Source organism: Atta cephalotes, assembly GCF_000143395.1.
Source record: "Atta cephalotes unplaced genomic scaffold scaffold00046, whole genome shotgun sequence".
NCBI lineage: Eukaryota > Metazoa > Arthropoda > Insecta > Hymenoptera > Formicidae > Atta > Atta cephalotes.
In genome coordinates, this window is record NW_012130110.1 from 1,253,103 (window position 1) to 1,276,316 (window position 23,214).

The 23,214-nt window shown below is 35.3% G+C and overlaps 2 protein-coding genes across 2 annotated transcripts in view; one reads left to right on the plus strand and one right to left on the minus strand.

Moving 5' to 3' along the window:
* The window catches only part of LOC105622522 (prolyl 4-hydroxylase subunit alpha-2), a 59,265-nt gene that overhangs the window by 1,439 nt on the left and 34,612 nt on the right, over nt 1–23,214 (minus strand). Inside the window, exons 2-5 of the mRNA XM_012203937.1 lie at nt 22,308–22,504; nt 1,348–1,670; nt 535–702; nt 232–404 (exon numbers count right to left, since the gene is read on the minus strand). Coding sequence (XP_012059327.1) covers nt 232–404; nt 535–702; nt 1,348–1,670; nt 22,308–22,504 — 861 coding nt within the window. The remainder of the gene's footprint in view (nt 1–231; nt 405–534; nt 703–1,347; nt 1,671–22,307; nt 22,505–23,214) is intronic.
* Nucleotides 9,596–14,265, plus strand: LOC105622521 (probable helicase with zinc finger domain). Its single transcript, XM_012203936.1, has 6 exons — nt 9,596–9,821; nt 10,666–11,330; nt 11,961–12,650; nt 12,742–13,257; nt 13,560–13,837; nt 13,911–14,265. Exons 1-6 carry the CDS (start codon nt 9,596–9,598, stop codon nt 14,263–14,265), a joined length of 2,730 nt encoding a protein of 909 aa, XP_012059326.1.

A 23,214-nucleotide genomic window follows, 5' to 3' on the forward strand; every position in this document is an offset into this window, starting at 1 on the left:
TTGTTTAGTTACGTATACTTCTTCGCTACTATAAGAATAATAAAGTAAAGTAAGTAAACTAAATTAATACTATATAATAACTACTATTAATTAATATACTCTCTCTCTCTCCTCCTCTCTCTCTCTCTCTCTCTCTCTCTCTCTCTCTCTCTCTCTCTCCCGTTACTTTCATTTAGATTACATTTCCATTCTCTTAATCAGCCTAAATGGCTGATCTTAATCATGATTTACCTGCTCAGGAATCGCAGTATCATCCTTCCCATCCTCGCCTCGTTTCTTTTTTGACTGACTCGCTTTGCTTTGGATCTCTTTTTGATAATACGCGCGGTTTCCCAATGCTCTCTCGTGTGTCGGCACCAATTCGAGCAGCTCGTTTGTCATACTCAAAGCACGGGCGACGTTACCTAGTTGGCAATAAAGATGGAATAACATTTTATGTATTTGAAATGTACTGCCAAAAGAGTAGGCTTTCAGAAATTTTCTCGTGCCCTTCGCGATGCATACGATATGCATAATATAATTTACTGTCAAAACCTTGCATGTACGTCGAAAAAGCCAAGTATTCCAGGATGTCAGGCTTGGAAGTGGTGGTGGCATTCTGTTCTTCTTGCAAGCGGTCCATAGCCTCTTGCATCCACAAAACCGTGTGATAGTAATCGCGATTGTGATAAGATTGCCGGCCCAGTTCGAAGCAATCGCTTGCTGAAACGTGAAATTATCGCACGTATATAACAAAGGTGAACAATAAAGAGAATTATTTATATTACAGGCACGAGAACGCATATATACAATCGGCGTTTCGTTGAATCTTCTTTTTCCGCGAGGCAATCTGGATTGTATTCCATTGAATTTCTTTCTGCTCGCAGTAAAGAGCACACGGAAGCGCAAGTGTGGCATATACTGATAGCGAGAAAAGTGAGTTCATTAATTAATTTTCTTTTTACAAACCGCAAAGCACGCTTTTCATATTTCTTTACACGTAAAATTCTCCGACTCTCGTCTATTATATGCCTTTTTTCATACCGACAAAAACGACATATGATACAATTTATTCTTATACCAGATTCTTTGTGCTACAATGAACTCGCTCTTCTCGTTAAATTTGCCATCACGTTAGGGAAAATATGGCCTTTCGCAACAGTTTCGTGAACGTTCGTATAGAAATTTTAATTAAATTCCCCGAGACAGAGGAATCGGGCACGTTTCCGTACTATGTTAAATAATTTCTTCAGATACAGATTGATATTTACTTTCGATTGAAAGAATCGTTTGACGTGTAAGGATTCCGAGATATCTGTAACATAAATTGAGTCATATAGTTTATACAAGGAGAGATGTCATTCGTACCAGTCAATCCGGTGCTGTATTGCACTCCATTCAAGACACCCCTCGCAACTTGTGCGGTTTCAAGCTTGTACGTGTCCTGCAGCCTCATCAAAGCGACTGCGGCCCCATTCAGGTCCTCGTCGGTTGGGAATTTTAGATCGCTCCTGGAATTCGTGATGTTTGCGACGAAGGACTTGCCAACGTCCTCGGTTATCAGTTCCTCCACTTTTTTCCAATCGGTGGTCAGCCGTTTCACCAGCAGATAAGCATTTATAGGATTCGATAGATACTGCTGAATGTTCCTGGACGCCTCCTCGTGTTCTCTCGCATAACCCTCCACGTTCCTGAAAGGAAACGTTTTCCATTAGCCGGAAAAAGTCGCGGGAAAAAAATTTAATTAACTCTTTAGCCATTCGTTTTATTTGAATTTAATTTGAAAAACAATTCACATAAGACAGAAGTGTAAATAAAACATGTAAAAGATTCACATGTGTGTAACTTTCGCACAGATGCGATTGGACATTACACATTTCTATATTATATTTATATAATATAATATAATAATATAATATAAAATTATATTTCTATATTATATAAATATAAGAAATACAAAAATAATTACTTTCATTTAAGTTTAAAATTTCTCAAAAACAAATTCTTTTATTAATCTATTATAAAAGAAAAAAAATTGATTTTAATTATTCATAAATATATTTAAATATCAAACGTTCAACTGGACTTATAAAATTTCTATTAAATTATTAATGCTAAAAGCGTTAGATAGAATAACCGATGGAATCAAAAATCATCGATATTATCTGTCCTACTGCTGTTTATAGTTGCGGGACAATGAAATCTAGATTTAATTGAATTGTTTGCGTGGGATCTAATAACATAGTGGTATTTATTAAGCAGTGTTTGAAAGCTTCCTAGATTATCCAGCCGGTCTCTTTTTGCACAATTCGTGTAATATTAATGTCATAACGCATGATTTTCAATTGAATTGGTCTTCAAACAGCGAATTCAATCCACGAACAGAAATCAGAGATAATCTCGCATGCTCTTTGACAACTTTAATTAATTCACGCTATAGCCATCAGTTTTTTTCGAAATCAACTCGCTTTGTTCCGTTTAATTTTCTATGACCATCGAATTTTCTGTATAGAGGCCTTTAATATTTCAACAGTTTTACCGAATGAAGCAAAAAATTTAGTTTCAAATTGACTTTTAAAAATCATAGATGAGAGAAAAGACATTTTATAATCGTAATCGATTGGACAGAACGAAAATGAGACCAAACGCAGCGAAGACGACAAAATCGATTTAGACAGAAGCTTAAGCTTTATCTTATCGCTGAATCGGTCAGATAAAAAAATATTATCATTCCGCTTAAAGAATTCCACTTTCCAATTAATGGCAGGGTATCCGCATGACCATCAAGTAATTTGAAGTCGCGCGAACGAAAGAAGAATAAGAAAGAGGAATAAGAAAAAGAGAAAGGTGATGATAACTTTTCTTATCACCGCGAAAAGGGGAGTGAGGTGGAACATACCGTTCCGTCGTTTCCAATTGCAATCGGGATGTGATTCTATCACGATATCAACCCCGCGGCGAACGACGAAGACGTTTCCGACACCTGGCGACACCATTGTCCTCGACGATGTCGCTCGACAACGCGGCGAGACGTCCTCTCGAGAGGAGGAGGAAGAGACGACTTATCTCGCGTCGCGAATCTCCGGAATAGACGTCCCTGTCGATTCGTTCTCGCATTTAATGTATAGCCGAGACGCGGAAGACTTTTTACGTTAAAAACTCAAAGATGGTCTTTGTCTGATCGAGACACTTCTAGCCTCTCGCTCTTGAGAAAGAAATCGTGACAAGAGCAGTATCATCGCGAGAGAAGACATAAGTCAATCCTTTCACGAATCGGGGAAACTAATGATTTTCTTTTCCTTTATAGAAATACATCAAATCGAGAGAGAGATATTTACTGCACTTTTTGTATACTTTTGTAATAATTCTCTCTACAAACGTTGCTGTAAATTAACGAGTGCAAGGAAATCATAATTAGGTTGAAATATTTTAATATTTAGCGACGTCTGAAAATAATTTTGTTGGATAATTAAAATAATTACGTTAGTAATCTTAAGCATGGTGTGAAATAATGCTGTGAAAAGTTTTGTGAACATTATAACAACCAGTTTAAATGTTCTAGGTTCAACAAAATTACTTTCAGATTTATATCTAGTTAAATTTTTAGATACTTCAATAAATTCTTCCATCGAGAATAAAGCATGGCTTCGTCGAGATATTTAATTCACAATCGTAGATCTTCAAGAAAAGAATGCTTTTGCTGTATCTAAACATTGAACTGGATCTAAAAATAATTTTGTTGGACTATCAAAATAATTATACATAGAATACTCAAGCATAATAAGCAATACTGCAAAAAGTTTTGACATTCTAACAACTAGCTTGAGCCTTACATATTTATTTGATGTATGAAAATGATTTTGTTAAAAATTTAGCTAGATCTGAAATAAGTTTGTTTACTATAAAGGTTTTATAATAAAGAAACTTATTTTCAGATCTGAAATTTTTAACAAAATCGTTTTCTTTCACGTTACATTGTGGAAAAAATATTTAAAAATTTATTTGGAATATAATATTTATTTTATTGAATTAAATCTTTATTTAAATATAGCGAAATAAAATTTTATTCCTAACAAATTTTATTTCTTACAATAACATATTCATTTTACAGAAATATTTTGTTATCATAGTTCTCAATCAAATTTTCTTGCCACATATATATTTACTCGCAAATATTTCGATTTTTTTCTTAATATTAATTCTTAATATTAATTCTATCTCAATTCTCACTCCATCCACAATTTCTCTTTTATGTGAAATTATCTTGATAAAAGAATTCAGCTATTATGCTGCTAAGATCACACGCAATCATGTTTCAACGATGTTCACTGCGATAAAATCACATTATTATTACAGCGAAAATTGAAACGAAGAATGCTACGTGGATCAGGATGGTCCAGCGTTAGGAGATATATGAACGATAAGAGTCATATAAATTACGGGAAATAAACGCGGCAGATGCACGTGACTTTGAACGCTTCTCTCTCTCTCTCTCTCTCTCTCTCTCTCTCTCTCTCTCTTTCTCTCTCTTTCTCCCTTTATCTCATATCTCCGCGACGTACACCTGACATTCGCAGCTGCCGCGAATTGCGAGCGGGTGCCATGTGCGTTTCGCGTTGAGTACCAATCGGTATGGTCCGAATAAATCCGGGCCGTCAATAATCAAATACGCGCATTGCGTTGCAACGTAATGGGTCTTAATCCGCTTTATGGTCTCATCTCTTAAGGGCGAAATGCATGCGCGCGCGCACGCATTATTTATGATCGCTTAGTGATCGCGGTAAATCGATAAGTATAATGAGTAGAGTACGAGTACACGAGATGTACATATTGTCCAGCACATATTGTCCAAAGTACACGTTTGCTCTCAAGAATCGTAATAATTTTTCATTAACACTCCGTTGCTTTTTCGAGTTGGCAGTAATTGAAACGAAAGAGACTTTATGACATTTTTAAAGGGCAATTTATAATAGGATTAATACAGTGTAATAAATTATAAATTGTAACAAATCGATTACAGCCGAATGTAATTTCTTATAGATTACTATTTGTACTGTTAGAAAGGAACAATCGTAATCCAATCCATTGAGTTAAATAATTTTTAATTTTTTTAAACTTCCATCTGTGTCAGAATGTAAATTAATCTATTTCTGTGGTTAGTTTCAAAGTAAACGTTCATATTAATGTATGCACTTAGTAAATAATAAAGTAGAATTATATTAATATCTTAAGACATTCATTAAGACAATCTTGAAATAAAAAAATGGATTATGAAAGCCTAAATTTAAGTCAAATTTAATATTTTTTCTTAAGTTTTCTTGATTTTTTCTTTAAGTTTATTTTGTTTTAGTCAAATTAACTATATATTGGGCATTGGCGACCTATAGATAATAAGATTGAAATAAATTGAGTATAACTTAACAGCGTATTATACAATATTACTCTCATTAAACATAAACAGTCTATTATGCTTCGATAAACTGTCGAGACAATATAAAAACGATCTTTCCATTTAGAACCGGTTGTTCAATCTTCAGATAAGCTACGTGATAATTTATTTACTGAATAAATAAAAAAGTAAAAGAATAAGAATATAAGAAAATACGAGAATAAGGATAGGTTCAGATCTAGAAAAGCAGAAAACAGAAAGCAGCAACCAATCAAAACTTGCGCTGGTAATCGCTAGTTTTGACTTTCTGTACTGCTTACTATTAGCAAGTTTTGATTGGCTGCTGCTTTTCTGTCTAAATCCACCTCAAGAAAATAAACTGAAATTTACCGAAGGAAAAACAACCCAGCCTAATTAATAATTCAATCACATCGGAATGCAAAAAAACTGAGAGCAAAGATTCCTCTTGTCAAGGAAGAGAAAAATGTACTATATTTTCCATGTGTCAAATGTGAACTATAAATGATCGTTATGTTCGATAGGATTATTCCTGAGAAATGAATGGATTATCCGAGCGATTTATCTCAAACGTACGTCGCACAATTCACCCCCATAATGTTACGATCGGGGGAGAGGTATTCGTTACAGGGAGAGAACGCTTACGGCTAAATGACACGTCTCGATACGGCTTTATTAAAAACGGTGCATCGTGCGAAAGACAGGCGCGGTCCCTCTTTTCCTCTCTCTTTCTCTCTCTTCCGCTCTTTCTCTTTCGATAACGATACAGTTCTTTGTATCGCACCGCCGAGCCAATAACGAAAGCCGTCTCGTTAGCGCGATTTTTCACCCCGTTCCTCCCGAGCTGTCGTGTCAGCGCATTCTCGCAACGGCCGCGCGTCGCCGACGACAGATTTTAATTAACGATACGCGCGCACGAGACCGGCATGCCAGTGTGCACCTCGAAAAGGATGATCGGTCCCGGTTTTCCGCCTGTGTCGTGGTTTTCGCTATCATCCCTCTCTTCTCCTTTCAACGCGACTGACGTCATGCCCGTATCCCGCGGTTCGGAGACGCCGTGATATTATAAGCGGTAGAGACTTCGCAAACCTCCGCTTCTTTGATCTTGTGACGAGAGATTATTTTAACGGAACTATTATACGAGCCGAGGTTTCCTTGAATATCCTGTATGTTAATTTCTCGGAGTTCATGAGCGAGTGAAAATTCAAGAGGACGATTTTAAGACAAAGGGAGCCGCTAAGTGAGAGCACGAATTAAGGAAGGAACAAAAAAAATTCACTCCGCTCCTGGAATTTGCTTCCAGACTTTCTGCCGTCGTTCTCGCACAGAAAGAATAATTTTGCTTAAGTATCAAAAAAATTTAGCTAAATGTAGATCTAACAATAATTTTGTGGGAATATTAAAATAATTATGTAGGAAATTCAAATACATAATGCTGGAAAAATTTTGATATTCTAGCTAAATTACATGGAAAAAAAGATTGGATAAAAGATTTTTAATTGTTAAAGCAATTAAAAATTAATTTAGCAAATATCTACAGTCGTAATGTAAGTACAGACAGTTTTCTATATTAAAATAGCAAAGTTGTAGAGCCGAATAAAATTAGCGATTATATTTGTTGTAATAGTACAATAAATTTATTAATTACAATAAGTTATCAGAAAGATAACTTTCTATGAAAATCAATCCAATATAGATAGAAATTTTTTACAAATCATACTAGCTAAGATGACATATTTTTTTTGTTGTTGTAATAAAGAAAATTGTTACATTAATCATTTTCAGTGTAGCAAAAAATTAGTTGAATTAACATATTAATAATTGTTTACGAACATAATTTGTTTGTTGAACTATCTTTTTAATTATAGATGTTGTATACATATACAAAGCTATAACTTTGCTGAACCATCCAATCTATTTTTTCCGCGCACTTTAAAAATGTTATTCCACAAAATATATTATTTTGACGATATTAATAATCTCGATAAAATTATTTTCAGATCTGTATCTAGCTAAATTTTTAGATACTTCAGCAAAACCGTTTTTTCCGTGTGGAGTTTCACGTGGAAGGCAAGTCTGAGTGCGTCCATCAAAAAAATAAAGTACGTTGTTATAAAGTACGAATTCCCAAATTCGAAATTCCCAATTTAAATTTGCGATTAAAGGATGTGCTTATGTACGTTGCGAATAGGATCTCTCTTAGTCTACAAACTTTAATCTCTTCTTTCTCATTTTTCATGAACATCAGGCACGCTTTATGCTGTATTTGCCGGTATCTCCGGTCAACTTCCATGATACTTCCGAGTGTGTTTTTCTTCATTCGTGTCATCCGCGCAAATAGAATAGCGTATATATGGTGCGTACACATCGGTAGAACGCGATGTGCGAAACAGTGGCGGATCTCGCATGTTTTAGGGCTCGTGTTTTGCACACGATGACAAAACTACGAGTCGTTAAAACGAAAACACTTGCAAAAAAAAGCAAACTATACTTTGCAAACTATACTTTGTATACAATAAATATATATAACAATAAAAATATAAAAATAAATATACTAGAAATATACTGGAAATAAAAATATTTACATCATAAATACGTACGTATAAAAATATACTCGTTATATTTAGATTAGATATCATGGGAAAAACGTTTACTGGAATAATTAAAAGTTTAAATACAGATCTGAAAATAATTTCATTGTATCTAAATAATTATAGTAGGAAACTCAAGCATTGAGTATATAATACTGCAAAAAGTTTTGACAGTTTAATAACTAGCTTGAATGTTCTATGTAATTATTTTAATAATCCGGACAATTGTAATACGAAATTAGACCAATGAGAATAAATCTAATTAAGTATAAAGAGAATTCCTATTTCGATAAAAGTGGATCTTAGTGCTTAAATATTTCAAATATTTAATATTCCATCGAAAATTTCTCTACTTAATTAATTTGATAACTTCTCTACTTGATTAAATTTAATAGTTCGATAAAATTATTTTTAGATCTAGTTAAATTTTTAGTTACTTTAGCAAAATCATTCTGTTCGTCTCGCGATATACGTTTATTAATTTTATTTTGCATAAAGTTTCCCGATTACTGCTGTCTCCATTTGTAATTTACAGTCTTGTCATCCACGTCATAATAACGGCATTCTTAAATAGTCTTGATAATTAATGCTCTTTATTATTCATCTGTCTCTAATTCCGGTCCCGCATTTGCTAAATCCACTATTGCATTGGCGCAAAGTGATCGTCAGTCCCAGCCGGGAAAGGCTTTCAACCCCATTCACTTGCACGACGCGATGCAACGCGTCTCGGCTACCCTCCTTTTCAGTATTTCAACCCCTCTCGGAGAAACTCCCGCGAGAGGATAATGGCGATCGTCATTTAGTCACTTGGTCCGCGGCGTGAAGGATTTGCATGAAAATTACCGTTACGCGGAGTTCTTTTCTCTCTGCAGATGCAACTTCGTGCGGCAATAAAAAGAAAAGAAAGAAAGAAAGAAAAAAAGAGACATCTTCAGCGTCAGTTGCGACGCGACGTTCCGGGAAATTATTCATGAACTTCAATTTTAACGTGTGAGACGATTATTCTTTCAGATACCCAAGAGCGACTTCGAAATTGTTTTTTAACGCAGGGCAAAACAACGCGTTGCATGATGATATCCAGAATCCTCGTAACTTCTAGGTTACAATATTTAGTAGCATAAAGTACAATTAAATTGTAAAGCTTTTTTTATTTGAATTTTTATCAATCGTAATTTTTATCATCGCGATATGGGATATGGTAAAAACAAATCCCTGTTGCACCGATCGTACTTTGAGATTTATAACAAAGATTTCTTCCTTATCGATGATTGATAAAGATGGTAACAAACACACGCGATTCGCGCATGCGTACTGACCGGCATGGCTCGACTCGGCGGCTCGGCGCGATGCCGCGCGATGCGGCGGCGCCGACGGCGTCGTCAGTCAGAAACATTTCGCCGAACTGCGTCGAACGGAATAGTTGATTGTGATGACGAGAATATTGACGGCACGTCTGTGTTTTGTCTGGCCGGTGTTTGTCTGTGTGATGCAAAAGTCCTAAACACTTTGCGCGCGCGCAAAAGAGAAAGAGAAAAGATTCGCGTGATGCCTCGTGACGATGGTTTGATGGTTCTGTGACACGAGTTCCTCGGCGAGTCGACGACCACGAGCGCCCATCATGGCGGCCGCGGAACACCAGACGAACAACAGCAAAGAAAACTTTCCATATTTCACAGACTTTCCCGAACGGATACGATGCGGATGGTTCAGGTCCAACGACCCGGACACGATCCTCACGTGCGAGCCGCTGCCCAACGTAGATGTCTATTTGTATGGTAGTGCTAACTGCAGGATCGTTGGTAAGAAAGGCAACTACGAGTGGACTTTTTCGATCTTTACGAAAGGTAAGTGAGACAAGGCTTTCTCATTATTTTGCAGGAAAGCAAAAAGTTGTCATAAGATTCGACGATATCGATACTGGCATGTTTCGTCAATAAATCATGAGTGTTGTCGATGAATCTTACATCCAACGCCACGCTGTTTTGCCGGCAAAAGATTTGTAAACGCATAAAAACACGTTTTTAAGTTAACGTTTATGATATAACAAGGTTACCACCAGGTTTTTCATTCTAAAATTCTATAATTTTCCTTGATTTTTAAAGAAAATTTCAGGATTTTTCCCTGATGTGTTTAATGTTTTGAAACTTTTTGTAGTTCATTCTGATTTGAGAACTGTTATTATTTTTATATATACATATATAGTATATTTTATTGAGAGTAATTAATATAGCAATAATGTAAATTACTATTAATGTTTCTGACGTTACTTGCATTTAATTGTTAAGTGATATTTTAAAACTGTAGGTATGATATACGTATATTGAATTTTTTTTAAGCCAAGAATTTTAATTTTGCAGAAAATTTTGCAAAATTTCCCTGATTTTTCTTTAATTTCTAGTTTTGTAATAATCCTATATAATACATGTATAATAATAATTTCGAAAAATCTTCAAACGACAGACCTTTCTTATCATTTCTTCTAACAGATTTTTTTTGTCAGTTATGTTACAATTATTACTTCTTGTTTATAATCATCAACTTGTTTCCAATTGCTTTGGTAATACATAAAACAATGCATAACAGTAAAGAAATTATATTTGCAACATCTCAGTAAGCAACACATTAATACGATTATTTAAGATATTCTATTTCATCTGTTTTACTCTTACCAATCTTCGATCCCAAAAGGCGGTCAAGAGTTACAGAATGTGGCTTTGATATCCGACGATCATCGAGCCAATTTCTTCCTGAAGTCAGTGCAAAAGAAGGACGGTGTAAAAATCGGAGTGACGAATGGCCAGGAGTGGTGGCATGGTCCCTACCTGGGTGATTCTCAAGAAGATAAGAGACAATATCTGGTGACTGTTGGATTTACTGCTAAAAAACACAGCACATATCGGCAAGATCTGGTCTTTGGCTTCCTGAATGCTCCAGTGTACCTCCAGAGGATCTGTGCAGACTACTTGCTCATCAAAGATTACGAACGGATACAGAAAGCAACAAATTATCAGCAGTCACAAATATCGTTGAGATGGAAGAATCCCTACGAATTCTATTCACCCTTCATGCCGCACGCCAATCCACGAGAGACCAAACTATCGCGGATCTACCCATGTCCAGACAGGCAGAACTTTGTCCTCACTCAGAATACGTTGTCAGATAATCGATTAACGCCAAAGAACTATCGGGGTCGCATGCACGAGTTGATCACCCTCGAGGAAGTCGCACGACACGAGCAGATTTCAAGATACAACCAGCTCTCGTGGTTACGTCTCATGTCGCATTACGTACTGTTCAACAGCGATGCCTCCACCATCGTTAAATACACGCCGCCGGGTGAGCTCTTCGCTCAGGTGCGATTCTTTCTGGCTTCTAGGAGACTCTCTTGCTGCTTTTTACTCCCTGTTCACTGCGCTGGCACACGATCGTGCGTGATATCTACTTATTCATTGTACGGTTTGTCACAGTTTTCTTGGGAACGCATGCATTATACATTTTTATATTACAATTATTCGCGTGTATATTTTCTAGATTCGTTTATATATATATTCGTTTATAGTGAATTCGATTGGACGCATTCAGTGCAAACTGGTGCACATTAAAGTGATCATAAGTTAACGTAAAAAAACGTAAGTTTAATGTAAATACTTATATTTACATCCGTTTCTAAAACGGATTAAATTATGAAATCTTTAATATATTTTATTTTGTGTGTGTGTGTGTGCGCGCGCGCGCGCGCGCGTGCTGTTAAGTGAAATCTGCATTTTATAATTGAAATATTTGTATTTTTATATACATATTAATTACTTTTACATAAATTAAATCAGTGTACAACGACTTTAATGTGCATTAGTGTACGTCCAATCAAATTCACTGTCAGTTCCCGCTCAATTACGTTCACTCCCCACTTAAGATCAAATAATGATATGTCTTTTCTCTTTTGATCACTTATATCCAACGCGTGAAATTTATTGTCACCACAGATCCCACTCAGTCGGGACATCTTGGAGGATACACAGAGCGGCAGACTCCTACAGCGCAGTTGTAATAGTGTTCTACTTAAGTTATGGGGCAAGGAAACAAAGTTTAACATCTTCGAAGCTCACATTGAAGATAAAAACTCGCACTCCATACATGTGAGACTAAGCAAAGAATGTGTGGCTTGTTGGGACTTGAAGGAGCACAACGAACTCGAGGTCGAAGTACAATTCATGTTGAATCGTTTGAACTTCTGTGAATGGCACTTGGCAGTAGATAGTCTCGAGGATATGAATCTGGTGTTTCTAATGGATGAACAGCACAAGACTGACAAAGAGATTGTCTATGACTTTCTACAGGTTGATTCCGGTAATCTTAGTATCCTCTCTAATCTACTATTGGACTCGCCGCTCAATCATGAACAGAAACAAGCAGTCACTGTAATAACATTGTCGATTAAAACTTCACCACCAGTCCTTTTGTTGGGACCATTCGGCACGGGAAAGACATTCACCATAGCGCACATGCTGCGTATGCTTGTACAAAATACAAACAACCGAATACTTTTGTGTACGCATAGCAACAGCGCCGCCGATCTTTACATTAAGGAATTCTTCCATATTTGGTACAATAAGGATAAAGACATAAGACTTAAGCCTGTTAGGATATATTACAAACTGCGTTCTTTGAATACGGTAGGTGAGCAACGTTATCTAATTTTTTTTCTTTTGAGTAGGAAGGAGAATCATATCTATTATTGGCGACTTGGTTATTTTCGCGATTTAGGTACATCCGACGGTGCAGAAATATTGTTTAATGGACGAACACGGTCGTTTCCGCGATCCAGTTGCAGCAGATCTTCAAGATTGTGGTCTAATAGTTACAACATTGGCAACATCCAGCTGTCTGATGAGCCTTAAATTATCACCAACTCATATAGTTATTGACGAAGCGGCTCAGGCTATGGAATGCGAGGCACTGATAGCTCTGACTTTGGCGAACCGAGAAACTCGCCTGCTTCTGGCAGGTGATCAAATGCAACTCGCACCAGAAATCTACAGCGTACTAGCGAACGAGCGAGGATTGGGCATTAGCCTTCTGGAGAGAATGTACGCGTACTATCCGCCGGAACATCCATGTCGGATACATTTATGTCAGAATTATCGCGCACACGCGGATATAATCAAATACACATCCGAAACATTTTATGACGGGATGGTTAAACCTGCTAACATGAAACTATTGAAGCATCCAGTCTTTAAACCATTGATATTTTATGCTGTTAATGGCGCGGAAGAACAGGTATACGGATTATTTCGAAATATTGAGACTAATGTAGAATAAAAGGCTTGATGCAATCTGTCGAAGAAAATCCTACGTATTTTCTGTTTAAATTATTTTGTTCGATTTACTGGATATATTTACAGATTATTGTGTATGTAGGGCATACGGAAATAAAAAAAGATGTTCTTAGCAAATTTTTTTAATCAGATAGGTTTTTTGTAAAAGATTTGACAATATAAAATGTATTGTTTTTTTGCTTAAACTCTTTAATTGACTTTAGAATAAAAGGGGCATTCAGATCGATTTCTGATTATTATTAGGCTACATGTTCCACGGGATATCACCATGCCACAGAGGCAGAAGAACTAGCGAATCGTGTACTAGAATTGAGAAGAGCATGGCCGACGCAACAATGGGGTCCATATAACGACGGCTCTATTGGAGTCTTGTCGTATTATCCTGAACAAGTACAACGATTGCGAATCGAATTGCGCAAGCGTTTACTTTTCGATGTGTCTGTCGAGAGGGTGTTAAACGTCCAAGGCAAACAATTCACCGCAGTTTTTATCAGTACAGTCCGAACAAGGATATCTGACAGGTATCGACTTTGCTACAAATGACACTAGCACATTTTACTTTAGAACGCTTGTACATAGTATCGATTGTTACAGATCGTCCGCCGAGGTAAAAATCAAGGATTACGGTTTTTTAACGGATCCACGCTTATTAAACACTGCGTTGACCAGAGCGAAATGTTTTGTAGCAGTGGTAGGCGATCCAGTCGCTTTGCTTACTATAGGTTGCTGCAAAGATCTTTGGAAAAAATATCTAGAAATGGCTGATTTGTATGGGATGGATCGAAAAGAATTGCAGTCGCATCTGAATCAGGTTTCGAAAATTCAAATATCGCCTTTGAATCCGCATGCAAGAGAATTTTTCCCCAGAGCACCGCCCTTGTGCTTCGTGCAGTATATTCAAGTACCGGTTTGGTATCCATTAATTTACCCTCCACAACAGCCAATGTGATGAAGCATGATGCAAATAAGAATATCGATTATTTTGGGACACGGCTGTCCATTTCACGAATTTCGAAACTACATTTCGCTGGTACTACTGTCAGCACTTCTTTCGATCGCATCGATCGCCATAAAATGAAATCTATATTGAATTTATATACGTGTGCATTGAGTCTAATTCTCATTTGTGTGATAGTATGATTGTCTATAATGTATAAAATGTGTATGTAAATTGTATGTTTGTTTATATATTAAGATGTGTATCACGAGCGTTCATGATATGAAAGTATAAATCTCTTTACTTTTTGTTGTACTACTAACAAATTATTAAGAAAAATATTAAGAATTATATACCTCGAATATATTTTGTATTAATAGTTGATTGAGTTTCTTAAAACTCTTCATTTTATCTAGACATTTAAACAATATGGGCATAATTTCATAAACATGTAATATGTGTACAGAGCGAGAATTTCATAAATTAATTTATTATATCTAGATTTTCTTCAGATTCAACATTGTCGATTATAAGACAATATATATATTTCTAAATAAAAAACATCTCTTGTATCTCTTATTTAAAAAAATTGTCTTATAATTATATATATATATATATATATATACATATACATATATATATATATTTTATGTAATTTTATTTTTATTTTTATCAAGAATAAAACTATATTTCATAAAAAAGCCTAAATATCATTCCTCAATTCTTCTCGAAATCCAACGTACCGTATTTCGAATTACGTTTGATTGTACTAATGCTCGAAATCCTAAAATATCGCGTGTTAATTTTCTCATATTAACAACGCGATGTTATCCTTCGGAGAAGGGATGGTAAATCAGGACATACAACGGCGATAGATACATCGTTGATACGCGAACCGGGTATTATCTAATGCCTAAAGGCAGAGCACGCAGTGTACACGCAGACACGTATGTTACGTGCAGCTTCGATGCCGCTGCATCCACGAATATTCGATACGTAATTCTATGCCGCGACTTGTCTCCTGCGCGATCCGATCTGCTGCTATTAGGAGTATCGTCTCACAGATATCTCTGTATATCTGTATGTTGACGCTAATTGAATTAGAATAGAGGTGGGGTTTTCATCTAATATTGCAAAATACCAAGATTCGTTCTTGATGCAAAGCAATATGTTAGCATATTCGATTACGTTAATAAGTTGAATAATTACATTAATTTAATTCGATATACAAGAGGAACTCGGAATATGAAGAATACGATAAAATGTATGTAACTCGAAGAAAAATTATTCTTATATTAAGGAGGTTCTCCAGTTTAAAAAAAGTGGAGGAGAGTGACTTTTCTTATCTTAACATGAGAGCGCAAAGAATGCCATCAAATAAAATTTAAACAGAAAAACTATAATTTATTATTAAAATTTTGTTATTATTTCTGATGAACGATATTGCCACATTTTCACTAGTTTGAAGTCACATTTAAAAAGAAGTCATATTTAAAAAAAATTCATGAATATTTTATACTCTTACGCGAAATAATATGGTGAAACTTTATTTTAATAAATTCGTTCTTTTATATCCATATTTTTTAAAATTCTTATATTTTGTTTACAATTAAATTATTAAAACCTTCCTTCTTGTAAGAATTTCAGCTATTTTGCAAAATTATTCGAAAAAATCTATATGGATATAAAATTTGGACAAAAAATTTGAAAAAATTCACAGGAATGCCTACATGTATATTAATTATTCTTATATTTATTTTCAATATTTGATTAAATTCTTATATGAAAAGACTGGAATACCTCTTTATAACTGAAATTTGATGATACTAGAATGCGATGATACTAGAATCCATATATATGTTAGGTATACTAAGGTGTGAACTTTACTGTTAGTTTAATCGGGATTTTACCGGAAATGAATAAAGTTTTTATTAAAAAATCTTAAGCTTGTTGAATATTCAGTCTTATCGCGGAAAATATTGCAGCAATCCTGGAGATCGAATTTCACGCGGCGCATACCATGCAATCGATTTCGTATGCAGCGAAAAGGAGAAATATTATCAGAATTCCATCGATAATTCCAATCGTGTTTTCTCTAATTACCGGAAAATTAAATATAACGTACATAAGCGTGGATATGCAAGTTTACGCGTGCAAATCACGTTCCCTTTTTAATATCTCTCCATTAGTCAAACCGAATATTTCTAGGAAGTAATTCTGATATGCTCGGTCACGAGTAATTTCTCCAACAAATATCGATTGCATATTTTACGAAGCAGATATTCGTGGTTTGAAAAAATCAGTTATATTCGGTTTTTAAATTGCGTTGTTTTGAACAATTCGTTAACGTAAAAAATAACGGCAATATTTTCATCTCTTCTAACGTGAAGGATTGTTTAGCTCTTCCACTTTTCAGAGCGTTGAATATTTCGTATCTCAATATCCATTGAAATTTCTGAGTTACAGTTTCATTGAAAAACAAAAAAGAATAAAGAATGAAAAGAAAATATATAAAATAATTTTATCGTTAATGTTTCACATCAACATAAAATTATCGTTTTATTATTAATGAAAATAAATGAAGTTTACATAATAACGACACATAAAACCAGTTATGACGAAGTTATTAATTCACATGCATTTTAACATTATGTTATTAAAATTAGCTTTTACAGGAAAAACTATAGTGACATTGAAAAGTGTGATATTTTGAAACAAAAAAATACAATGACACAATGGATTAAGTAAAATTAATTAAAAAGAAATTGTATGATTTTAAAAATAAATCACCGTCTTCTAAAGATTATAAAAAAAACATGTGTATAAAAACATGTGTTTATTATATTTTACCGTGCTGCGTACAGAAATATGTATATTTTACATTCGCTCGCGCAAACATATATAAACATCTACGAAATAAGATCCGTATCATCGTGTTCTTACCTTTAGGACGATAAAAAAAAGGAAATAATACGAGAAAAAAAAAAGAAATGTCGCGCAGTATCGATGGCTATTAATAAAAGGCAATGAGAGTAAATGAGAATTCTCGACAAAGACTCGTTTCTACGTCCGTCTGCGCGATCCTCTCGAATCATCGATAAAAACAAATCGATCGCCAGGCGGGACGTTTAATTAGAAGCAAATAGTTACAGGGCGCGGACGCGCTTGTGATAGAACTTTGTTATCTTATCGGAGCCAATTACGATGCTCTCGCTCTCCCGAGGGAGCGCTCGAACGGCTACCCGTACCATCGCGTAATCGCGATTATTAATACCAGTAATGGCGCTTCCGGTGGTTGCGTCTCGACCCGACTCGTTTGTCCTACGAATCCCTAGCTTGAAAATTCACCTTACCCACGTAACTGCCGAGAACGTTTCCCTCCGTTAAACTACCACCGCTGGCTCTTGACTGTACGTTCGCCTCCTCTTTGACTCTCCTTTCTGACATGCAAATGAATTATTGGCGCGTAGGATGAAACGAATCTCGTTTCGAATCTCGATTTTATTTGAGACATACGATTTCCCGAATCAACGAATCGAAATGAAATTCTCCGAAATTCGACCGACCAATTTCACGTTGGCCAATGCACCAATTTGCGTGTACGTAATCACGAGGTCGGATAAGCGCTTCCGAAATCTACTATCCTTACTCGGAGCAGCGCCCATTTCGTGAGCGAGATAAGACGCTCTTAATATTCGCGAATGACTTACGGAACTCGCGCGATTACTCTGATAGATAGAACGCTGTCATTTCGCGACTGTGTGAGATGAATAAGCCAAGTATTGAACAACCAGATATACGTACTCACAGTGTTATTTCGAACAAAAAAAAGAGCAAAGAATTGCGAACAATCGATTCCGAATCGAATGTTAACTGATCACCGATTGAAATCTGCTATCGAAACTGTGCGGACGCACGATAATTAACTTGCAATTGTCCTCTCGCGCGATCCTCTCGTTTCTATCGGATTGCGTAAAATAAAACGATAAATCTTCCTAGAAGCGTATCGCATTCACGCATGCTTTTCCCTTCGATAAAATTACATCCGCGCTTAGTCTAGCCGATACCGAATACTTTTCGGATTACAGATAAAAATATTCAAACGCAAGTATATGAAAAGACTTCCTCTCGTTACGATGAAAATCTTTCTCTATTTAAAAATATTTCTTCCTAATAATGCTTAAAAATAATAACTGAAAAAATTGATATGTAATTTAATAGAAATCTAACTAGAAGATTAGGGCCGGTATTCATATTTTGTTCTTATTTTAAAGCCCCAGACACAATGCGAAGGAATTAGCGATAGCGATAGAAATAACACGATTTCAACCTATCAGAAACTGTATATTCCAGAGTATCTGATTTCTGATAGGTTGAAATTGTATTATTTCTATCGCTATCGCTATTCCTTCGCATTGTGTCTGGGGCCTTAGACCATCATAAGTAGTATCTTAAGATGTTAATACTTTAGAAAAGAAGATTGAAATTCACTTTTCTTCATTTAATTAAGGAAGATAGAATGGGCAATTCTTTTCTGTCAACAACAGTTCTCCAAGAATATAAAAATGGATATACAAATTTCTAAAATCGCTCTAAAAATCTCTTCAAATAATATAAATTAAATTCACCGATTAAGCCGATCTTACATGCTTTTCAGATTATAAAAAAAATATTTGGAGATACTTTCCTCGTGGATTCATTCGGTAGATAAAATGTGCGACACATGCAATCTTCGTGTGCACGGTAAGCAGTGCATAAACCAGAGCACAGAATCATACGTTATCTCCATCAGTTCGCGTACGTGTCGATTATACACTCGCTTTCGCAGTGTGTTCGTATGTCTGCGCACCTTCGAATTTTACTCGTATGAGATGGCTATCCCGTGACTGGATTACAATCGTTGAACTTTTAACATCCATGCAAAATGGGAACGCCGGAGAGAATAAAAGGAAGAGCCAGGTGTGCAGGCAGGCAGGGAAATCTGTTCAAAATCAGCGATATATTCTTTGAAAATGATTTTCCTCTCGCTCGTATTTGATAGTTCGACTATGACGGACGGCTACGATGGTTGATTTATCGCTAGCTTAGAGAATCCCGATAGATTACAAACTTTGCTCGCATGAGTAATTATTCGGTAGATAATGGTCTGATTCTGAGGCGAGACTCGAGACGAAAACTTATCACCGTTCGTCGCGCATCATTGGACCGAATCACTCGAGTATCTCATTCGCGATTTCGCTGCGTATACATCTACAAATGTTATTTCGAACAGAGTAAAATGCAGTAAAAAGTTACGAGCGATTAGTTCTGAATTACACATAAACTAATGACTGGATTTCTGTTTGTCATCTGCTAAAAATTACTTTCATGCGCAAATCTTGTTAAGTGGTCGGAATATTCTTGGATATATGCATTGATATAAGAAAAAGATCGTTCATTTGATTGAATTAATTTAATTCCCTTTATTTCTTTCGAAAATTGTATGTATTTAAATCAAATATATATTGGACTTAAATAAATACACTGAGTGAAAAAAATGATTACAATTATTTCAATTTAATTATAATTTATAGTTAATTTTTGAGACAATTTGTATATTTACAGTTGTTTTAATCACGCAAATGTATGTCACGTCAATTGCTGTATTAATAAGAGTCTCACACACACACACACACACACACACACACACACACACACACACACACACACATTGCTTGAAAATTTTTGATTTTTCTTAACATATTTTTAGTTATTATTAATTACCACGTAAATAAATTTAAGAAAATGTCAATTATAGTCATTATATAATTGCGCATTTACTGAATAAAAATGTTTATTTTATTTATCATTTAAATCTTAATATTTTACTATAATAATATTTGAAATTATCATGATTATACAACCTTTTCATATTGAGAGAACATATACTATGATTATCAACATAGCAATAATCATAAAAATGGAGCTATTAATTCGTAATTATTTTTATCATTTTGTGTTACAATCAGTATACAATCTTCAATGAAAGAAATATACGAACAATTAATTTAGTTAAATAGCAATTAATTTAAAATTTAAATTCAAATGAATATTTTTTTCCTCAATGTGTATTTAATTCAGCGCATCGACAATACGCTAATATCGTCAGACAATTTATGAACGTTAAAAAAGGATCTTCGTCCGTGAGTTTCCGATCGATTCGGAATTAACGAAATTCGCGCGGAGGCAAGCCGCGGGCGTGAGTGCGAACGCAAAATTTTGCTGCGTGATTGCTGCGCGATCCGATTGCGATTCGATGGCGGATTTTTGAATGGCCATGGAAATTGAGAGCGCGGGGATGAGGAAAATCTCCAATTCGCGACACGACGAGCGCACGCTTCTCCTCATCGTGTCGCGTGTCCGTGACAGGATTTTCTCGAGAGCGAGTCGTCGGTGTGTTAAATTCCGCGCGGGATCGTCCTACATAAATGTTGCTGAAAAGTTTTCCGTTGTCCCGCGTGTATTACTCGTTTCACCGCTCCCATTGCGCCAGACAGAAATGCCTAAACTATCCTCCAGCTGGATTAATGGCGTCGCGGTTTACGAAATAAGCGCACTGTTCGCTGCAGCCGAAAAACAAAAGAACATGTTCGAAGTTACTTTTTCTAATTAAAAAAAAAAGAAAAAAAAGAAATTCATGAAAGCTTAAATTATGGGAAAAATAAATTAATTAAATACAAATTCAATCAGATCAAAAATTAATGTAATCTGTAACATAATGTAATCTCTGGTGTTCGTTTATTTAGTTCTTTTTAAAAGAAGACAACAGTTTGCGAAATAATATAGCAACTTTTAATTGAAAAATGTAGTTATATTAATATTTTTTGATGAAATTATAGTCGATTTTAACGTGAATTATTGTTTGCTCTTTACGAAGTAAATTACGAAGCTTTTTTTTTTATCGTAATGGTAAAGAGATAATTTCAGTCCTTCGCTGCTCCGACACGAAATTACATCCCGTAAATGAGCTTGATCACTTTGGGATTCAGTTTTTATTATCTCTCAGCAGCACGAGTGTCGATTTTAGTCAGATCGGGATCCAATCTTAATGTATTCACTCTTTTCTGATTTTTTTTTCACCCTATTTCTTTTCTTATCCGCGGAAGGTGGTCGAAGGCATCGGTATCGAATCAGGCAGCATGCCAAATCGCACCTTTGGGAAGATAAAGAAAAAGAAAAGGACAATCGGTCGGGGCGGGAGCCATTCGCGAAAGTCTTCCTGCTGAAATAGCCCTCTTTCCTTAATCACCTTTCGTTTTAACGGGACTTCCAAGGGAAATAGAACGAGGAAATCATCGCACCGATAAGTGCCTCGGTGATCTACTTTTCATGTTCGACTTCGCCGTATAACTTTAATATCACACATTATTTTTATTATTCGACCACCAGCGTTTAATTAATACTGGGATCGTGCTAATTGATAACAATTTTCGCATGATATGTCATGATATAATAAAGTCAAATGGTATTCAGGATAACCGAAAGAGCTCTAAATTTGATTATTTGCTGTTATGCGTATTGATGAAAAAAAAAAGAGAGAAATTTAACAGGAATCGGTAGAGCACGAGCAAAAATTATTTCTGCAGAATGATTCGTTACATGTGGCTGATCAAATATCGGTAGACCGAATGAATATATACAAGCCTGGTGAAATGTTAAAAAGGGAGAATAAATAAAAAAAAAATCGACGGCAGCCTTGCACAACAGGGGTATTCGTACCAATAGCAACGGCACAAAGGGCTGCAATCTCCCGTATTGCTGCAGCAAAAACGGGAAACGACTTCTGGCGCGGGTTACGCAAGACACAGAAATATATTGAAAACCTTTCAGGACTCTGAAAATACGGGTACATGTTTTGTAGCAACATTAAGGAAATTCCGAGATCGACAAAAGCACGTCTATCTAGGCCGCAGAGGATCTTTCGACGCACTGGAGTACGTTACGACCTACTTCAATTAATTGGAATTGAAGGGAATCGCTCGTAAAAAAACCTCGTTACGTTCGATGTTCTTTACCTTCTCAGAGTCGCCAATCGCTGCTCTTGTGCCGTGATGTATCCGTTTAGCGTGTCGATCAGCACGGCTTCCGTTTCGAGCAGCTCCTCCATATCCGCCAGGGCGGTGTAAAGTTCTGCCACGGCATCGCGTGCCGTCGTCGATAGTAAAATCGTTACGACAGCTAACAGAGTCGCCTTCCTCATCTCCGATCGATACTGTTAATTAAAAAGAGATTTATAAATTATAATAATAATTTATACATACATTTATTTTCTATTATTTATATATTCACATAAATAATACTCAAATAATGCTGATACTATAATAAATAAATTTTGTTCGTAAAGTTATGTTATTTGCAAACAAATTCTGTGATGAATTTAAATATCGGACTTTTTTAATGCAGATATTTGTGCAGACGTACACAAAATTTGTACAAATACGCAAATATGTGTACAAATAAATATGCATTTTTAGAATGCTTTTTTGATGAGAAAAATTTCTATTTTGATGTTGTTTTTCTCTTCTTTCTAAATCCTAATGTCTAGTGATAATAAATATGAAAGTATTTGTCTGTAACGTCAATACTTCATTGTTTAAGTTTCGATTTAATTAAATTTCGATGCTTTGTTAAAAAATTATTGATATATCTTAAAGAGAATTCTGACAATGAAGTATAAAAAATAAAGATACTAAGATGTAAGATATCTATTTTATTTTAATTAGAGATAATTTATAGAATTCTCTCTCTTTTTGATAAAATTCTCAAAACGTTATTTAAAACTGTTAAAAAATACATTGAGAAAGTTTTAACAAACAAAAACTCTTTATTCGCGAAACAAAAAAATCGTCAAAATTCTTTTCGAACATGTCAGGAACTTTAGAATTTCATTTAGAAAGAGTTTTACTCTATCTATAAGTTATA

Coding starts and splice junctions, on each gene's coding strand:
- LOC105622521 (XM_012203936.1), top strand. CDS start 9,596: ATGGCGGCCGCGGAACACCAGACGAACAACAGCAAAGAAAACTTTCCA. Junction 12,651..12,741: donor AACTGCGTTCTTTGAATACG/GTAGGTGAGCAA, acceptor TTCGCGATTTAG/GTACATCCGACGGTGCAGAA. Junction 13,838..13,910: donor CGAACAAGGATATCTGACAG/GTATCGACTTTG, acceptor CGATTGTTACAG/ATCGTCCGCCGAGGTAAAAA.